The sequence below is a fragment of the Apis cerana genome, linkage group LG6 (assembly GCF_029169275.1).
Source record: "Apis cerana isolate GH-2021 linkage group LG6, AcerK_1.0, whole genome shotgun sequence".
Lineage (NCBI taxonomy): Eukaryota > Metazoa > Arthropoda > Insecta > Hymenoptera > Apidae > Apis > Apis cerana.
The window spans coordinates 1800567-1818204 of NC_083857.1; the positions used below are offsets into that span (position 1 = coordinate 1800567).

General features: G+C 22.4%; 1 protein-coding gene across 8 annotated transcripts in view; it reads right to left on the reverse strand.

Moving 5' to 3' along the window:
* Positions 1–7314: 7314 nt before the first annotated feature.
* Positions 7315–17638, reverse strand: part of LOC107993483 (uncharacterized) — a 54977-nt gene continuing 44653 nt past the window's right edge. For 4 of the 8 annotated variants that reach the window (XM_062075931.1, XM_062075932.1, XM_062075930.1 and 1 more), the window contains 8 exons: positions 14560–14724; positions 13258–13486; positions 12327–12643; positions 11454–11827; positions 10806–10997; positions 9523–9871; positions 8868–9161; positions 7315–8674 (listed from right to left, as the gene is read on the reverse strand). In XM_062075931.1, coding sequence (XP_061931915.1) covers positions 8447–8674; positions 8868–9161; positions 9523–9871; positions 10806–10997; positions 11454–11827; positions 12327–12643; positions 13258–13486; positions 14560–14724 — 2148 coding nt within the window. In that variant the 3' untranslated portion in view covers positions 7315–8446. The remainder of the gene's footprint in view (positions 8675–8867; positions 9162–9522; positions 9872–10805; positions 10998–11453; positions 11828–12326; positions 12644–13257; positions 13487–14559; positions 14725–17638) is intronic. The other 4 variants (XM_062075936.1, XM_062075935.1, XM_062075934.1 and 1 more) reach the window with 1 other exon arrangement.

Sequence of the window (17638 nt, forward strand, 5' to 3'; positions counted from 1 at the left end):
CGACCGAGCTGTACACGGCCAAGGGCCAGGTTCTGTCCGTGGAAGACTTACCGCAAACACCAGTTTCTTGTACACCCTGAAATGGACACCGTGTAATCCGTTCTTTTATACCGGCAATGCCGCATTGACCGGCTCCTCCAAGCATGCACATCGACCACTACGTAAATAATGCGTCTAATAAATGCTACCGTCGTTTATGCGTTTCCGTTGTTCATGAAAAAAGAAGGGGGGGAAGGGGAAGAGAGACTAAAAACGATTGCTGAACGACCGTGAAAATTGTCCACCCTCTTTCTATCGGCATCGTTCACCTCTAATAAAAATATTTAGATATTTCGAGAAAGATTGACATAGACCAAGTTTCAAAACGTGCCATTGTAGAAGTTATTCAGGGATATTTGGGTAAATACAATTTTCCTTGGAACATGATCAAGAGACTATGAACTTCTGTTTAAAGTATTCGATGATTTTTTGGGTATTATATTGGGTATTTCATAATTTGCTTTTTATTTATCTGCAATTTTTTATTATATATGTATTATATTTTATTAATATATATTATCATGAAAAATATAATAATATAATAATAATATTATGTATTTGTAATATAATAATTATTAATTTCTATTTTTTAATTAAATTACAAAAAACTGAAAAAATATAATATAATTAATAAAGATTTTAAATAATTAAATAAATAAAAAATATAATTTTAAATGTATATAAGTAAATATATAATTTTACTAATAGTGGATTATTAGAATATTTTGAAATCTTTCTGATTTCGTGTTAAAATAATAGAAAATTATGATTAAAAAAATGTCGATATTAAAATAATTTATTTATATATCATTCATTTTTTTTATCATAAACTTATTTATTCAATTATAAGCTTTAGTTACATCAGTAACTACATCACTTAATAATGAAATAAAAAATATAAATAACTTAGTAATAAAATATAATAAAAAAAATGCAAAACGATATTAAAATTTCTATATATAATATATATGTACATATATATATATATATATATATATATATAATTAAAAAATAATTTTATTATATATGATGAATTTTGTAATATGATTATTTTAAATAATTTTCTAAATTATTATAAAATATGATTATTTTAAATAATTTTCTAAATTATTATAAAAAAATGTTTCATATTAAAATCACATTTTGTACAACATGACAAAATTATATAGTAAATTTTTTGCAAAGAAATATTTAAAGAATTTATAAGAGTCAAATTTATTTTTTTAAATAGAATTATATTATTTTTTAATACATTCGACATACATCGACACAAATTATTATTATAATTATATGTTATAGAAAACTACTAAATTATTAAACAATTTATAACAAAAAATTATCCCAAATAAAGACATAAATAAATAAATTGTCTGTTTCAGTAACGAATGAAGTTTTATACTTAACTTAAGTTCATAATGATAAAACAATGATAAAACAATGTTTTATAATCAAATTGAACTTTGAAGTAAATAGTACATCTCAAAAATGTTAATGTCGATAATGATTTTTATATTTTATGTTTGAACCATAATCTTCCACAAGTTATCGAATTATATATTTGTGCCTTTGACATAAAAGAAACGATATGAAAATATGAAAAGAAAAATATTACTTTGTATATTTCTTATCTTTTATATGATAAATCTTATGAAATTTAAAATAATAAAAATTAAATAAAAACAATTTTATTTAATTCAGAAAATTTCATTTAAGAAAACATGAATATTTAGTAAAATAAAAACGAACTTATTAAAATTTATAACATGAAGAATTTTATGTAATTATATATTTATTTATAAAAAATCAATAAATATTAAATTATTTCTTTTTCTACATCATATAACTTTTATCTATAATATTTTCTTATAATAAATAATTTACGAGTTATTTGAAATGATCATGATTCATCCTATATACTATATTTTTATTATTTTTACCAAAATTGTATCAAGACAAATATTTGAAATGATGAAGATAATAGTGACTCATGATTTTTTCCTAATCATTTCTATGATTTTCAAGATTATCAACATTTTTTGTCGTTAACATTAATATATGTATATTTTTTTATAATTAATTAATATATATATTATTTTTTATAATTATAATAGATATCAGAACAAAATCAATATCTTATAACATCAAAATCTTGAAATGATCTTAAATGAAAAAAATTAATATTCTATTTTCTCTTAAATTAATTTTAATATTATTTTTATCTTTTCTTTCTATATGTATTTAATGTTACTAATATAACTAAATATTGACTTACATGAAGATCATCGTTATATTCATAAACTTGTCAATGTTTTCAAATGTTAAATGTAATATATTTATAGACATTATCAATAAAAACATTAAAAATTTTTTTTATATAAAATTGTATCTGAAATGTATATGGCCTTACATCAAGCAAAAGTATCTTGAAGTAATGGAAATCAGTTTGAACATTTGGTAAATGAATAAATATTTACACAAAAAATAATATTCAATTTCTAAACTTTATTTGATTATTATTTAAATTTTTTAATTATCATTTAAATTGTTCATTCAAGATCATTTCGAAATCATAATATTATAAGTTGATAAATTTGTTTTGATATCTATTATAATTTTACATTATAAAAACTAGATAATATGTAAAAATATTGATAATCTTTAATATCATAGGTGAAAACAGATTTTGCAAAAAAATTAGAAATTATATTCCAAACTAAATATCTTTATCCTGTATAGAATTTTCTATATTGTCAAAATACAGATATAATATGATATGAACACTATAGGATATTAATACATTTATGCGATATTTTTGAAAATTCAATTTTAGAAATTAAAACAAATATAAAAATTAAGACACAAAAATAGTCGATTTTAAACTTATTTATTAAGTTATAAGCAATTGAAAATATTTGTATTGAAAATAAATAAAAATAAAATATACAACTGTAAAACTCTGTTTAGAATCTTTAACTCTAAACTCTGTTTAAGTCTTTAGAATCAATCTTTCAAAAATATTCCACGAATATTAATATTCTGTGTAATAATTTAAAAATTACAAAACAGAATAATTTAACAAAATCTACCAAGTTTATTATAGTATCGAATTTGTATATATTTACTATTATATCTAGTCTTCGATGATAACCGATTTAATTATCCGTTATCCATTCTTCAATTTCTTTATTTTATTCATTAATATTCTTCAAAACAGTTTTAATTGCAATTTGATAAAGCAGAAATCAAACAGTTTTAATTGTAAATTGATAAAGCAGAAATCAAAAAAGATTACATACAAAGAAATATGCAAAGTATCGTGAGATATTGTCGAATTATAATATTGAAATTTTTAGAATCAAAATATAATTCATCAATTGATATTTACGACCCATTTATTCTCAATAATTTTATTACAATTTGCAAAATTCTCTGCTCTGCTTTTCATTTGTCTTAAAAATGATCTTCAATTCTCTAAAAATATCTTCAACAAAAAATTAAAATGTGAAATTTTGGATATTAATTTTTTTTATATTTTATTTGGAATATTTATTTTGGAATAAATTTATTATATTTATTTTGGAATAAAACTCAGAAAACATAACTTACAATCAACATTCTCTAATATTCAATTTATAAGTTCGTTAAAAAATTGCATTTATGTGTATATTGTGACACAGCCAATTTCTCGTTACAAATTTTACAATTTCATCTATTACAGAAGGGAAGAAAGAGAGATACGGATGGGAAGGCAGAAACGTTAAAATGAAATGGAAAGAAAAAAAAATATAGTTGTGTACAGTTTATAAACAATGTTTATTTCTGCTGTTTTGCTTCTGTTTTGTATTCTTTTATTTTTCCTTTTTTTAATTCTCTTTTACAATCATGGGAGAAGCCTATAACTTGATTGCAAAGTCTTGCGCATTGTGTGTGAATGTCAAATGAGTTTTAGACACATACATATGCATACATGTACATATATGTATATATATATACACATTTTTTTCATTTTATCTTACTTTATATAAGGCAGGGCAAACCAGGATTGAAATTTTATTAATTTGTATTTTACTAATTATATATAATAATTGATTAAGACTGTTAAACAAAAATTATTATAATTAAAAAAAAACTATTTATAAAATAAATTTACTATCTGAAATCAAATTATAGTTCATGATAAATAATATTAAAATTATTATAAAAAATATAATTAACTTTCAAATTAATATAATAATAGATATAAAACAATTTATTAATAATAATAGAATAAAACAATTTAAATATTTATTAAAAAAAGAGTATAATATTTATTATCATTAATAAATAATCGAATTAAAAATATTAATTTTATTATTTAAAACTTGACATATTACATATTACTATCATCGATTATGCTTTTTGAATTCCAATTACAAATTTTTAATGATATTTAAAAGATATAAATATTTTATTATTTAAAATGATTATTAAATGATTATTATATTAAAAAAAAGAGATCGTACTAAAAAGAGAGATTAAAATAAATATTAAGAAAAAAATAATAAAAACAATATATACATATATATATATAAATTTATTTTAACCTTAAATTAAAAAAAAGAAATTTTATGATGTGTGTATATTCAAGCTATTAATTATATATTATGATTGTAATTTTTTCTTTACATTAATAGCTATGACACATTTTAAAATATTTTAATTTTTCTATTTATAGAAAATGTAGATACATATTTTTTTTCTTGGTTTTCCCTTCTTTTCTCTCATTCATTTAATGGGATTTATAAAGGCACATTATAGGACTTTCTGTGTGTACATATATATACATATGTGATGTGTATCCTTCTACATATATTATATATACATACATATATTATATATACATACGTTTTACATACTTTCAAAGAGATATGATATCTGAATATTTTCTTTTTTCGACTTGACTAGACAAAATCCTAATGTACCTGTATATTATTTTCTTTTCTTTCATTTCGTTTTTTTCATTTTTTCATTTTTCTTTTTTTCTTTTCTTGAGTTTACTTACTTTTCCTCTTTTCATTGACTAGCGATGATAATTGACTAATAAATACCGAAAATACAAGGTGAGAATATACAAAAAATTAAAAGAATGCTAAGTTTCTTTTTTACGAATAAATCTATCATTATATTACTGCTGTTCTATATAAACTCAAATTTGTTCATCATATAATCTTATTACTACTTACAAAGTAATGTTGGAAATAAAAAAACTATGAAATGAAAAAACATAAGGAAAAAAAAAAAATATCGAAAAAAAAATTATTAGAATAATCAAAATAATCGTTAAAAATTTAATCAAACCTGTAACTTAAATACAAAAATCGAAATTTAATCTATAATAACAAATATATGAATTATAAAGATATATATGCCTTTCTTTCTTTCTTAGCATAGAATAAAAAAGAAAAAAAGAAAGAAAAGATTTATAAATATTTTTAATCATTTCGAATTGTTTTCTTTTGACGTAATAATATTTATATATATATTCGTATACGTACATTTATATATTTTTATACATCATAAGTAAAGTCATCGAAATAGATATTCGGAACAGAAATAGGTCACGTAATTAGAATTATTTCCATATAATATTTTCATTATTTTTTGAAAAAGTTTTTCATTCACATATTTTAGCATTTATATTTTTTTTATTTTTTCTTTTTCCATTTTATTATTTTCTTTATCGAAATTCACAGATTTTAAATATAAAAATACACGTAATATATACGTAATACTCTTGTTTTACATTTGTTTCTTTCTTTCCTTTCAGCGAATCTTCATATATATGTTTACATAGCTTTCTGTGTTTGAAGTTTATGCGATAGGGGGAACATGTCACTATGTATGTGTAAACATACATGACATGTATTATTTCGACAATGATACACGAAAAAAATCTAATAGTGATATATGAATGTAAACACATAAAGATACCGGAATTTAGTTTTCGATTTAAATTCTTCTAAAAAATTTTAACATTCTTATTTTCTTCTTGTCATTGAATGAAACGTAATTTTAATATGCACAGAATTTTCAATCACTTTTCTCTATACTTAGTAAAGTTTTTGTAAAATATATAACAAAGTTTAATTAAATACTTATATGTATTTATATAAGTATAAATCTGGCATTCATTATGGATGAAAAAAATAACGAGTATATTTTTTTATGTACATCAGTTCCCAATAACAAGACGCAAATATGTTGTAGAAAAATTCACTATTGATTCTCTTTTAAAAATTCTGTTTATATTCTTCTATTAGATTTGATTTTTTTCTTTTTTGTATAATTTTGATTCAAACAGGCTTATCATTGAAAATAAGATTATAAATTTTCATTTGGTCTGTTATATTGCTGTACTATATGCATGGTAATTTTTATAATATTTTTTATAAAAAATTCTTTTCAAAATTTATTTCATAAAATATATCGAACTGATCAAATATCAATTAATTAAGAGTTTGTTTTTATATTTTTTCAATACTTTTTAGTATATACCAAAAAAGAATTAATTAAAAATTTGTTTAAAAATATTTTAAAGATATTAAAAAAAATTTGTTATCTTATTTTCATCGCATTCATTCGATTTTAATTTTTTTTTTTCTTAGTTTCAGGTAGAAAATAGATAAACGTATGGAATAATAAATCCTTAAATGACTTATTCTACTTAAAAAACGTGTAAAAATTGTTGTCCATGTTTACTTTAACTTATTTTTTTCAAATATATCGTTCATTTCTAAGTTTCGTTTAACGATATATGTTCAATATGATTTTTTTCTAAATATATATTAATATATATTAATGTATTTATTTTTATGTCAGTATGCATCTAAAATATATGTATACAATACAACGTTTGTATAATATTCGCGAATTCCTTATCGCTAAATCATCATTTATATAGTTCATTACTATTTATTGTGTATTGCGTCTTTTGTGGACTTTATTGGCACTGTTTATTACAGTTCCAGGATCTGAGTAATAATAAAAAAAAAAAAAAAAAATTACATACTAATCAACTAATCACTTATTTCAAAGTTCATTTTCACAGCGATATGGTATATCAAAAATGTAATCTCGCCTGGGTATTTATATTTCTTCTTAAATCGTTTTTGTTATATCGATTATTTAATAATACAAATTTATAAACTTCATTCAATATTCTTATAAAAAAAGAACATATTCGCAAGAGAAAAAAAAAAGAAAAACACCTTTTATAAAAAAATAGACATTTCATAATTCTATTTCAATGAGAATCCATCGTTATTCATCTTTATCAATTTCAAAAGTATACAAAATATGGCTGAAATACAAGCAGCAAAAATTTTTAAATCAATAACTTAAATATACAATATTTAACAAATTAATTTAAATTCTACGAATGCAAAACTGAAATCCATTATATTAATTGATTACGATCTTTTTTGAGCGGACTACAAATTCGAATAAAATGATTTCTCTTAATTTTTAATGTTAATTTGTAATGATTTTTTAATGTACCAATGTAAAATTTTTCCATTACAATTATTCATTTCATGTTTCGGAAATTGATAGCAATTATACAATATTTGGTTAATAAAATCACTTTTAGTTAAGTTATTTCAATAATATTACAATATATATCGGATATTTTCTGTTATTGTTTTTTGAGCGACGCGAACTTAAAAACTATACATAACTAAGTACCTATTATGGTTTTCGATGAAACACGCTTCGCCGAAAACTACATTCAGCCTGATTATTACCGTACAATATATTTTGTAATTATACGATAAACAATGAAATTACAAAAAAAAGGAGGACATGTATATATTCACACATCGTGATTGAAATAGAGATTTGACGACTGCACACATAACATTCATTTTTTTTTGTTTTTTTTTTTTCGTAATTTTTTCATAATTTATTTTATGGGGTAAAGCCATTTAAATGGTTACCGGAGAGATACATCAATTAAAAATAGTTTATAAAGATTTATTTGCTTCACATCAAAAAAGATTTCTTTTATTTTGGCTGATATCTATATGTTTGTACGGTTGTTCTATTAAATTAATTCTATATATTTGAATGTAATTATAGCTCTCGAATACAGTTCATTGGAAAGAAAAAGTATTCGCATGATATTTGATTTGTTCATTAGCTGATGGTGTTTTACCATCACGATTATGCTAAACAATTTACATTTTTTTTTTTTTTTTTTGCTTTTTTGTTTGATTTTAACTACTTAGAGATTCCCTTTTGTCCTTTTATTTTTATTCTTCTCTCTCGTGTTTAGTTGTCCTTACTTTATAAGTATATCATAAGTTTATAATATACAAAATTCTTGTCGAGGACACAGTCGATATGATAATGTAGAATGTTACATCATCATCTAGGATTCTAATGTCGTATAAGACATTTCCATAGTAATGCCAGCGCTGCTACGACGGAATCTAGAAGGAATTTCAGTACTGTTGCGAGGTTTACGTCTGCTCAAGTGCCTTTCCACCCATTTCAGCATGGTCAACACAGAATCCGTGCTTGGCAAACGCCTTTCAGCTGATGTTCGAATTATATGTGACGACGCTACACGGAAAGTTGCTGCCATACCTTTCAACGCCTAGATAAAATATACAATTAATATTATGTATAATAGTACACAATATATAAAATATATATAAATATATATAATATGAAACCAGATCAAAAGATTAGAAAAAAGATAAGATATAACTGAGTGGAAAATCTCTAAAACTAAATTAAAAGTAATATTCTTTTTTCATTTCATAAATCGATTATTAAGAAGTTCATACTTTCATCGCATCTTCATCTGTCACATCATCACCAGCGTAAATAATCCTAATACGTTCGCTCCAATCTAAGCCAAATGCAGTACGTAGAATATAAATGGAAGCATGGCCCTTGTTCCATTCGACAGGTGGTTTCGCCTCGATAGCACAATGTGCCGAACAAGCTTTGAAACCCGCTTGTTCAATGATTTTCTTTGCTTGTTCAACCATCACAGAACGTCCCTCCATAGGCGTTTCACGATAGTGAAACGTTAATAGTGCTCCTTTGTTTTCTACCCAAGCACCGTCTCTGCAGAGCTGAATAGAATATATCAAATTAGTAAAATTTTATTTTAATATATACATATATATTTGACAATTATTAAAATTATTTAAAATTTTTTAAATTTCATTTTTGTTATTATGATATAAAAATTTCGAATGATATATTATACGTGATAAAAGTATTTAATTATTAAAATTGCAGTATTAATTTTTTTATCATTTTTCTTTATCATTTATATTTTTAATCTTATGTTAGCTATTTTCATCCTAATTGATTTCAATGTTAATAAGAAAATTATGATTACAAAGATTTAAGCAATTTTAATTTAATGAAATATATAAAAGAATTTTTAAAATATTAAATTATTAAAAAAATATCTTAAATGGAACTCACTTGATCTTGCAACGCTTGCATCAAATTTGCCACTTTGCCTTCTAATTCAGCAGGCATCGGATGAACAAACTTACTGCCATCTGGATGTAAAATTTCCAGTCCATGATTTCCAGCATATGTGATGCCGTCTATGCCAACCATTGATTTTACGTTGTTCACATTTCTACCCGATATAATTGCTATATATACATCAGACATGTTGGACAACCTTTGTAGAACATTCTTTGTTTCAAGTGGTAAGATTGCAAGATCCGGGTGCGTTGCAATAGGAGCCAACGTACCATCATAATCCAATAAGAGAGCCAATTTATGATTATCGCCGATATACCTAGGGGACATGTGGATGTCACTGGAACGTTACCCGATTTTCATCATGAGTCAGGTCACATTCGCACGCGCGGGCCCGCCCGTTTTCCAAAAGCATTCTCTGGCTGAGCATAACCTCAAATAATATCAAACATGGACATGTCGAAGATCCCAATATTATATAAATTTGATCCAGGATATTTATACTTTTTTCACGATGCATTAAATACACCACAGTAACTTGATAACAGGAAATTTTAGGTATTTTAGGAAAATTAGAAAAAATAGATAGTTAATTAGGAAAAAAATATTTAAGGTAATCTTGAATTTTAATAATTGGAATTTATAATTTTTATACCAACAATATCAGAAATACAATATCAAATATCGTTCCCCACGTTGCGATGTACCCAAACTCATGCTCGATTTAATAAACAAATCTATTCTTAATCTGCATTGAAAGAAAAAACATTCCATTTTGATGATTTAGTTGACTTATTAAATATATTTTTTATATATAGACATTCCCAAGAATTTATCCTTGTATATGTAATAAGCAAACTATTATACATTTATATATTTCATTATATCGTACAAAAACATATAAAAATTTAAATTCTAGGAATGACATATTAAAAGTAAGAATTACTTAGCTTAGAGTTTATATATTAGACTACAAATTGCAATTTCATTATTCAATAAATTTTTCTTATTATATATCAGAAATTTTGTAAATAATGTTTTTCAATATAATAGTTTGCTTATAATCATATATTAAAATGCAATTAATTCATTTAGTATTTTAAGTTTAATCAATAATTCATTCAATAAGAAATTTATAATCTATAACGTGTTAATAATTTTAAATTAAAAACATCAAATGATTTTAATTTAATTTTATTTGATTGAGTCCCGTATAAACGCATGCTCTGGTCGGGCCCAGTCATACACCATTGTTGAACTCTAATAATACCTACTTGCTCAAATAATCATCGAAATCATCCATAGTCACCGGTTGCATTGTCGTAGCACCTACAGAATCATGTTCTTCGAGTGATCCCATTACTTGCAGGAAAGATTTCATCCAATAATTAACATCGTAGATTCTTTCGCGACGTCTTAAGTGATTCATTCTTAATGTGCGTTCATCTTCTGGCATAGTAAGAGCTCTAAAATATACATATATAATAAATTTTTATAATAAGAAATAAAAGATTTAAGAACTAACAGATTTTTGCGATATTCTTTATATTTTTTATTTTTTTTATTTATACATTTTCTAAAAAAATTGTATTATGTAAGATCATATATTTAAAAAGTGAAATTAATTTTAATAAATTTTAATTATATATTTTATTTAATATTTGTTAATATATATTATATTATTATATAATATATATTATATTTAATATTTGTTTATATGAAAATATTGTTATATGAAAATATATTTGTTAAACTATGAAATAAAAGAATAATAAAGTTTGTTAATATAAATTAACTAAAAATTAGCTTTAATGTTAATTGGAATATTAATTAAATTCATAGTATCAATATTATAAATATATAGTATAAATAGTATAAATATTTAAATAATATCATTTTCATTTGAATATTTTAAAACTTACCTATGAATAACTTCTGCAGCTTCATCTATTTCATATGGATTACAAATCAAAGCTTCATGCATCATTTCTCCAGCTCCAGCAAATGGAGAAACAATCAGTACACCTGGTGGTGTATTGATTTGACAAGCAACAAATTCTTTGGCAACCAAATTCATTCCATCTCTGAGTGGAGTAACGAGAGCAACAGCAGCATCCCTATAGAATGCCGCCAACTCATCCTGACTCACACAACCATAAATATAACGAATAGGAGACCAATTGGGTGTTGTAAATCGACCATTTATGCGACCAATCAACTGATCCATTTCAAGTTTTAAATCTTGATATTCACGTACATCTGTTCGCGATGGTACAGCAATTTGAAGCATAGTAACCTAAACAGAAATATTATTTCATCTTCTTAGTATTTCTTTTTATTATTACACAACTTCTTTAAAACATGAATAAAATAATTGTATAATCTTTTTAATTATTAAATCTAAATATAACTGCGTTTCTTTATTATCTTTATAAGAATTTACACTACTTCAATTACAAAAGTTATTACTAAGTAATTAAAAATTAAAAACAGAATGAATAAATAATGCATTTATTCTGAAATATTTAAAACTTAAAATTACATTTAATAATTTGTCTCTTTCAAACATTAAAATATATATCTAAATATAATATTAATAATATTAAACTAAATATCTATTTAGTTAATATTATTATCTACTATATAATTATCTACTAGATATTTACAATATAATAATCCAAAGTAACTATTTTCAATAATTTAAAGATTTGCTTTTGCACACAAACATTAAATGTATAAATATAAAACGAATCTTTCTGTAATTGCATGCAACTAGATAATAGCAACATCTTTACCTGTTCTCGATGTTCAGGATGCTTTTCCAGCAGCATCTCAAAAGCTTTCAGTCTATTAACCAGACCCTTAGTATAATCGAGACGATCAACGCCCAATACAATTTTCTGATTAGTTGATATGACTTTGTTGGCAGTCTCGGCCAGCGAGACAAATCTATCGAATGGAATACCAATTGGAAGCGGTCTCACTCGTACAGTTCTTCCACCATGCTCCACCAATAAGTTCTTACGATCGACTCTGCAACCGAGACTTCTCTGACAGCAGTCGACGAAATTCAGACAATAATCCTGAATATGAAAACCGACCATGTCGCAACCTAATGAAAATTTATTTTTATTAAATTTGCTTTTCAAAAATTTCATAATTATAAAATTTTTAAATAAAAAATATTAAAATATGCAATAAATATGTGATTAATATGTATGCACTATATTTTATATAATTTTTCATAAACTTTCTATAATTATTCTTATTATAATTACTTATTATAGTAACATCTAAATATTTTTCAAGTATAGTATTCTATTCTATGTTTTTTAACAAATGCTAAATTTTCCTTTAATTGATCTTATGTATGTTAATTTTTTTTAAATTAAAATTCATGAAATTTATAAATCAATATTCATTTATTTTTAAAAAATAATTTTATATCTAATAAATATTAAATATTTGTCTTAAAATTGTAATACAAAAATTCTTAGCAAGATAAAAATCTATATATAAATCTATACATCAATATATATATATATATATATATATATATATATATTATTATATATATATATATTATAAATATAATATCTGTATATCTACACATAAATATATAGATATACAGATATTATATTTATAAATATATAATATCTATATAAATAAAATATTTATATATCCATAATCTAAAAATCTAAGAATTGATAAAAGTATATTTCCTACCAAGCATTCCCTGAAGGATTTCATCAGCCCATGGAAATAATCTGAATATGTCCCATGGTGGAAAAGGGATGTGAAGGAAGAAACCTAATTTACACTTAAGTTGCTTCTCATCAGCTGCTTGTCTAATCCAATTCGCAGCCAACATTAGATGATAATCATGCACCCACACCAGTGGTGTACCATTTGGTTGATTCTTTTGCTCTTTATGGATTTCTTCTAAAGCACGAACCTAAATATCAATGAGACAAAATTATCAAATTATTATTACGAGAATGCTTGTGTAATAAAGCATTTAATTTTTTATTCAATATTTCAATAATAAAGTAAAACAGTAACCTGGAACCGAATTGAATTCGTGTACAAATTTATGTACATTTTGATGATTTTATTCTGTAATTACTGCTTTTTACTTATATTTTTTAACTAAAGTTCTAAAAATAATAGATATTTTATCAATTTTTTTAGCAAAAAATTATATTTTATTGATATTTATGATTAAAGTAGAGAGCAAAACATAATTTAAAATAGATAATCTAAAAATACATAAACATTCATTAATTTTAAAATTGTTTTGCAGTTATTATATATCTTCCTTCACAATTAAGTAACATTTCTTTTCATCTGAATTATTATTCAGAAACATTAATATTTAAACATTTGGCTGGTAAAAAATAGTTTAAGTATATTTTTATGATATTTTTATTTTATATTTTATATTTTATATTATTTCATTAAATATTTGAAATTTCAATAAAGATTTGATTCTATTAAGATATCTAATTAATCCAGATTATTAGAAAAACAATTAATGTTTTTCAAAGAAGTGATTCAAATAACGATTTTATATTTATACAAGACAATAAATATAATAAAAATTAAACAATTAATTTAAACAATTTCTAAAAATTACTTGAAAATAATATTGATTTTTGTAATATTAAAATATTTTAAAAGAAAGTATCCAAAATCTAAATTATACATAAGCAAAATTTCCTATTTTCCATGAAAATGATATATTTCATTCATAAAAATAGATATCATTCTATTTACATTATAACAACAAATATTTGTCACTTTATCATTCTTAACAGTTTCAAAATAAAAAACTTATTTGTACAGTATACAAAGTGTAGATAACAAATATAAAATTTCCTACGTTTTATATCTTATTTATCTTTCCTTTTATCTGACAATTTTATTTGCACAATTGTCAGATCATACAATATTATCAAGTTCTCGACTTCTTAAGAATTATTCTCCTAATTTCTCGAATAATCGATATTCCATTCGAAAACTACCCACCGTTTTTGCTGCGAATTCTTCATTTACCGCGGAATACGCTCGCCAATGTTCCGCAATGAAGGTCGCTCGATCAGGCATAGAGTGGAACAATGGCCAAAAAGTTCCATTGCAACATCCATTGTAGTACGAATCGAAAATGTTTGGTTCAACATGTACTGCTACAACCTGGATAACAAACATTACAATTTTTTTTTTTAATCTAGTAATGAAACAAAGAGAGATTTTAGTTAATTCGCAGATATCCTAAGGCGCTTTCTTTGTGCACAAAAAACAGTAAAGAAACACTTCTTCGAGAAATATTTTTTTCTTTTTTTTTTCTTTTTTTCTGTATTATTTCTTTATGTATTGTTAGAGACGAAGAAAATAAACAGTTGCATAGAAGAAATTCATTTTGTTATTTTTTATTTCTTTATTTAAATTTTTAATATTTATATTTATTATATTTGAACAAATTAAATTTTGAATAAATTTTGCTATATATATTTTTTACATTAAATAAAATTATAATTAAAAATGTATATTGAAATTGAAATAGAATAAAACAGAAATTACATTTAATATTTTGTTATTTTAAATATCAAAAAATTTTACAAATAAAAGCTATAAATATCAAAGTTTATCGATGGAAAAAATTAATTGTAAATCATTTGTTTTAATTTTTTAATCAACTTGACATTTCAATATAAAATATTAAATGTATTTGGAAGACACAATAGAATTATGAGGGAAAAGATAACTTGTAACATTTATAGTTGAAAGAAGAATCTTGTCTTATAGATAAAGACTGGATGGAATACATATTCTATGAAAATAATAATTTCTCTATAATAAATTTCGATTTTTTTATTAATGAATTATGAGTTAATAAATTATTAATTTATGAATTAATGAATAAATAGTATTTTAAGTAGTAATAGTAATTTCTTTCAGAAAATCCATAAATCTTTTAAAACAATTAAACAAAATCCTCTTTTAATCTTTTGATCAGAATATTATTATGTACACAATCATTATTTATAAACATTACAAAAATAATAGAAATAATATTATTAAATTTCTCAAAATGTTTCAATGCAATCGTGATTCGCCATCTATTATACATATTTTTTTCTCTTAAGATAATATTTTCTCTCGGATATGAAATACGAATTAATTAAGGAAAAAGTATCTCCATTTTCTTTCTCCCAAGAATAATTACTCCTATCATATGTATTTATAGTTTCGTTATCACGCACATTTTATCATTATTATCCATGCATTTCATTATATTTGTTGCGCAGACTAAACTTCCTATTTTTATCGTATCTTAAGTCGTAGATACACGGCCGATTGCTGCAAATAGCTTCGAGTCAATCGAAAGAGACGAGTAGTAACTTGGCAAATGTTAAATGATGTTATGTCGATCGTCGTACGCGTAGATTAATTATTGTCGTTGCCGGAAGCGCAACAACAACAATTGTAAAACGCGATACAAAATTTTCTTTATCGATCGATCGAAAATTCTCAAATTAATTTCTCGCGTAATAAGAAATTACATTATATATAAATATAAAATGTTTCTAGAAATATGTAATCTTTTTAACACGTTTGTGTACATTTGATCAAATTTATACGGTTTAGGCGTAAAATGATATAATATAATGCAAAGATTTCGATTATTCTATTATTAATTATTATACATATATAACAAATGCATAATGCATTAAATGTATATAATATATCTTAAAATGTTTATCTAAAAAGTAATTTCTCTTTATAATTGAAATTTCATTTGCTTATAAGGATAAAAATTGTAATTAAAATTTTTCAATTTTATTTGAAAATGAAATAATATATGAATAATAATATATATATGAAATATATATGAATAATAATAATATATGAAATAATTATAAAAAATATATAATTTAAATAGACAAAATATAATATATAATATCTTAAACATAGAAGAGGTAAAAATTGGAAATAAGTTAAAGCAAATATTAGAAAATTAAAATATTTTTAATATATAATATTGTAGTAAATACTAATGAAAATATTATATCATAAATATTAAAATTATAAAGAAATATTTATTATTTGCTTATTTAGTATTTATTTCGATTCAATGTAAATAAAATATTTATTTCTTGTTTAATTGAAATGCAATAAGCATCAAAGGTGATGTTCTATTTTTAATTTCTTATTGCTCAAACATAAAAAATAGATTGATTATATATATATAAAACTTTAATATGTTCAATAAAAGTTTTAAAAGAGAAATAAATATTAAGAAATTATTATTATTATTAATTTCATAATGTTAATGTTTAATATTAATAATATTTTTCAGAATATGTGAAAAAAATTAGAATTTATATTGTCAATGAAATAGACTTGTACAACTTTTTCATCAATATTAAATCATATTAAACAATTATTAAACAAATATAAATATTGTAATAATAAAAAAAATTCGTTTTAAATTTATTTAATTATATAACGTATATTTTCAAAATTGTATTATATAATTAATATTATATATATTGATGTGAATTGTTCTCAAAAATTACACGACCTTATAATATCATTATAAAATTATAGACTATTACTCAACAATTTGATTGTTGAATAATATTATGTGTATTGTCAAAAATATTATATGTATATAAATCATTAATATTTGCTTTATCTTTGACATATGTGCTAAATTATGTACTTTAGAACCTTAATTAAGATTAAGAGATTCTCTTATTCTTTAATTACTTCAATTAATTTGTATTATGTATCTTGTTGATTGAAACGAATATTTATTATCGATTTGAAGAACCATAAAATTATCAGTAAACTATTTTCATTCATCATAAAATCTAAAATAGAATATTACATCATAAATTCAAAAAATGATATATAGAATGAAATTAAAATTTCGAAATAAAGAGATAAATAAGTAAGTATATTATTATTGCTTTTTATGAATGAGAATTAATTGACTTGTACTACTTACAGAATTGAGTATCAAAGTATTAGTTCTTTTATGACACAATGATCATTCATTTTTATTTTTCTTTTGATTCAGAAATGCTATAAATAATTAATA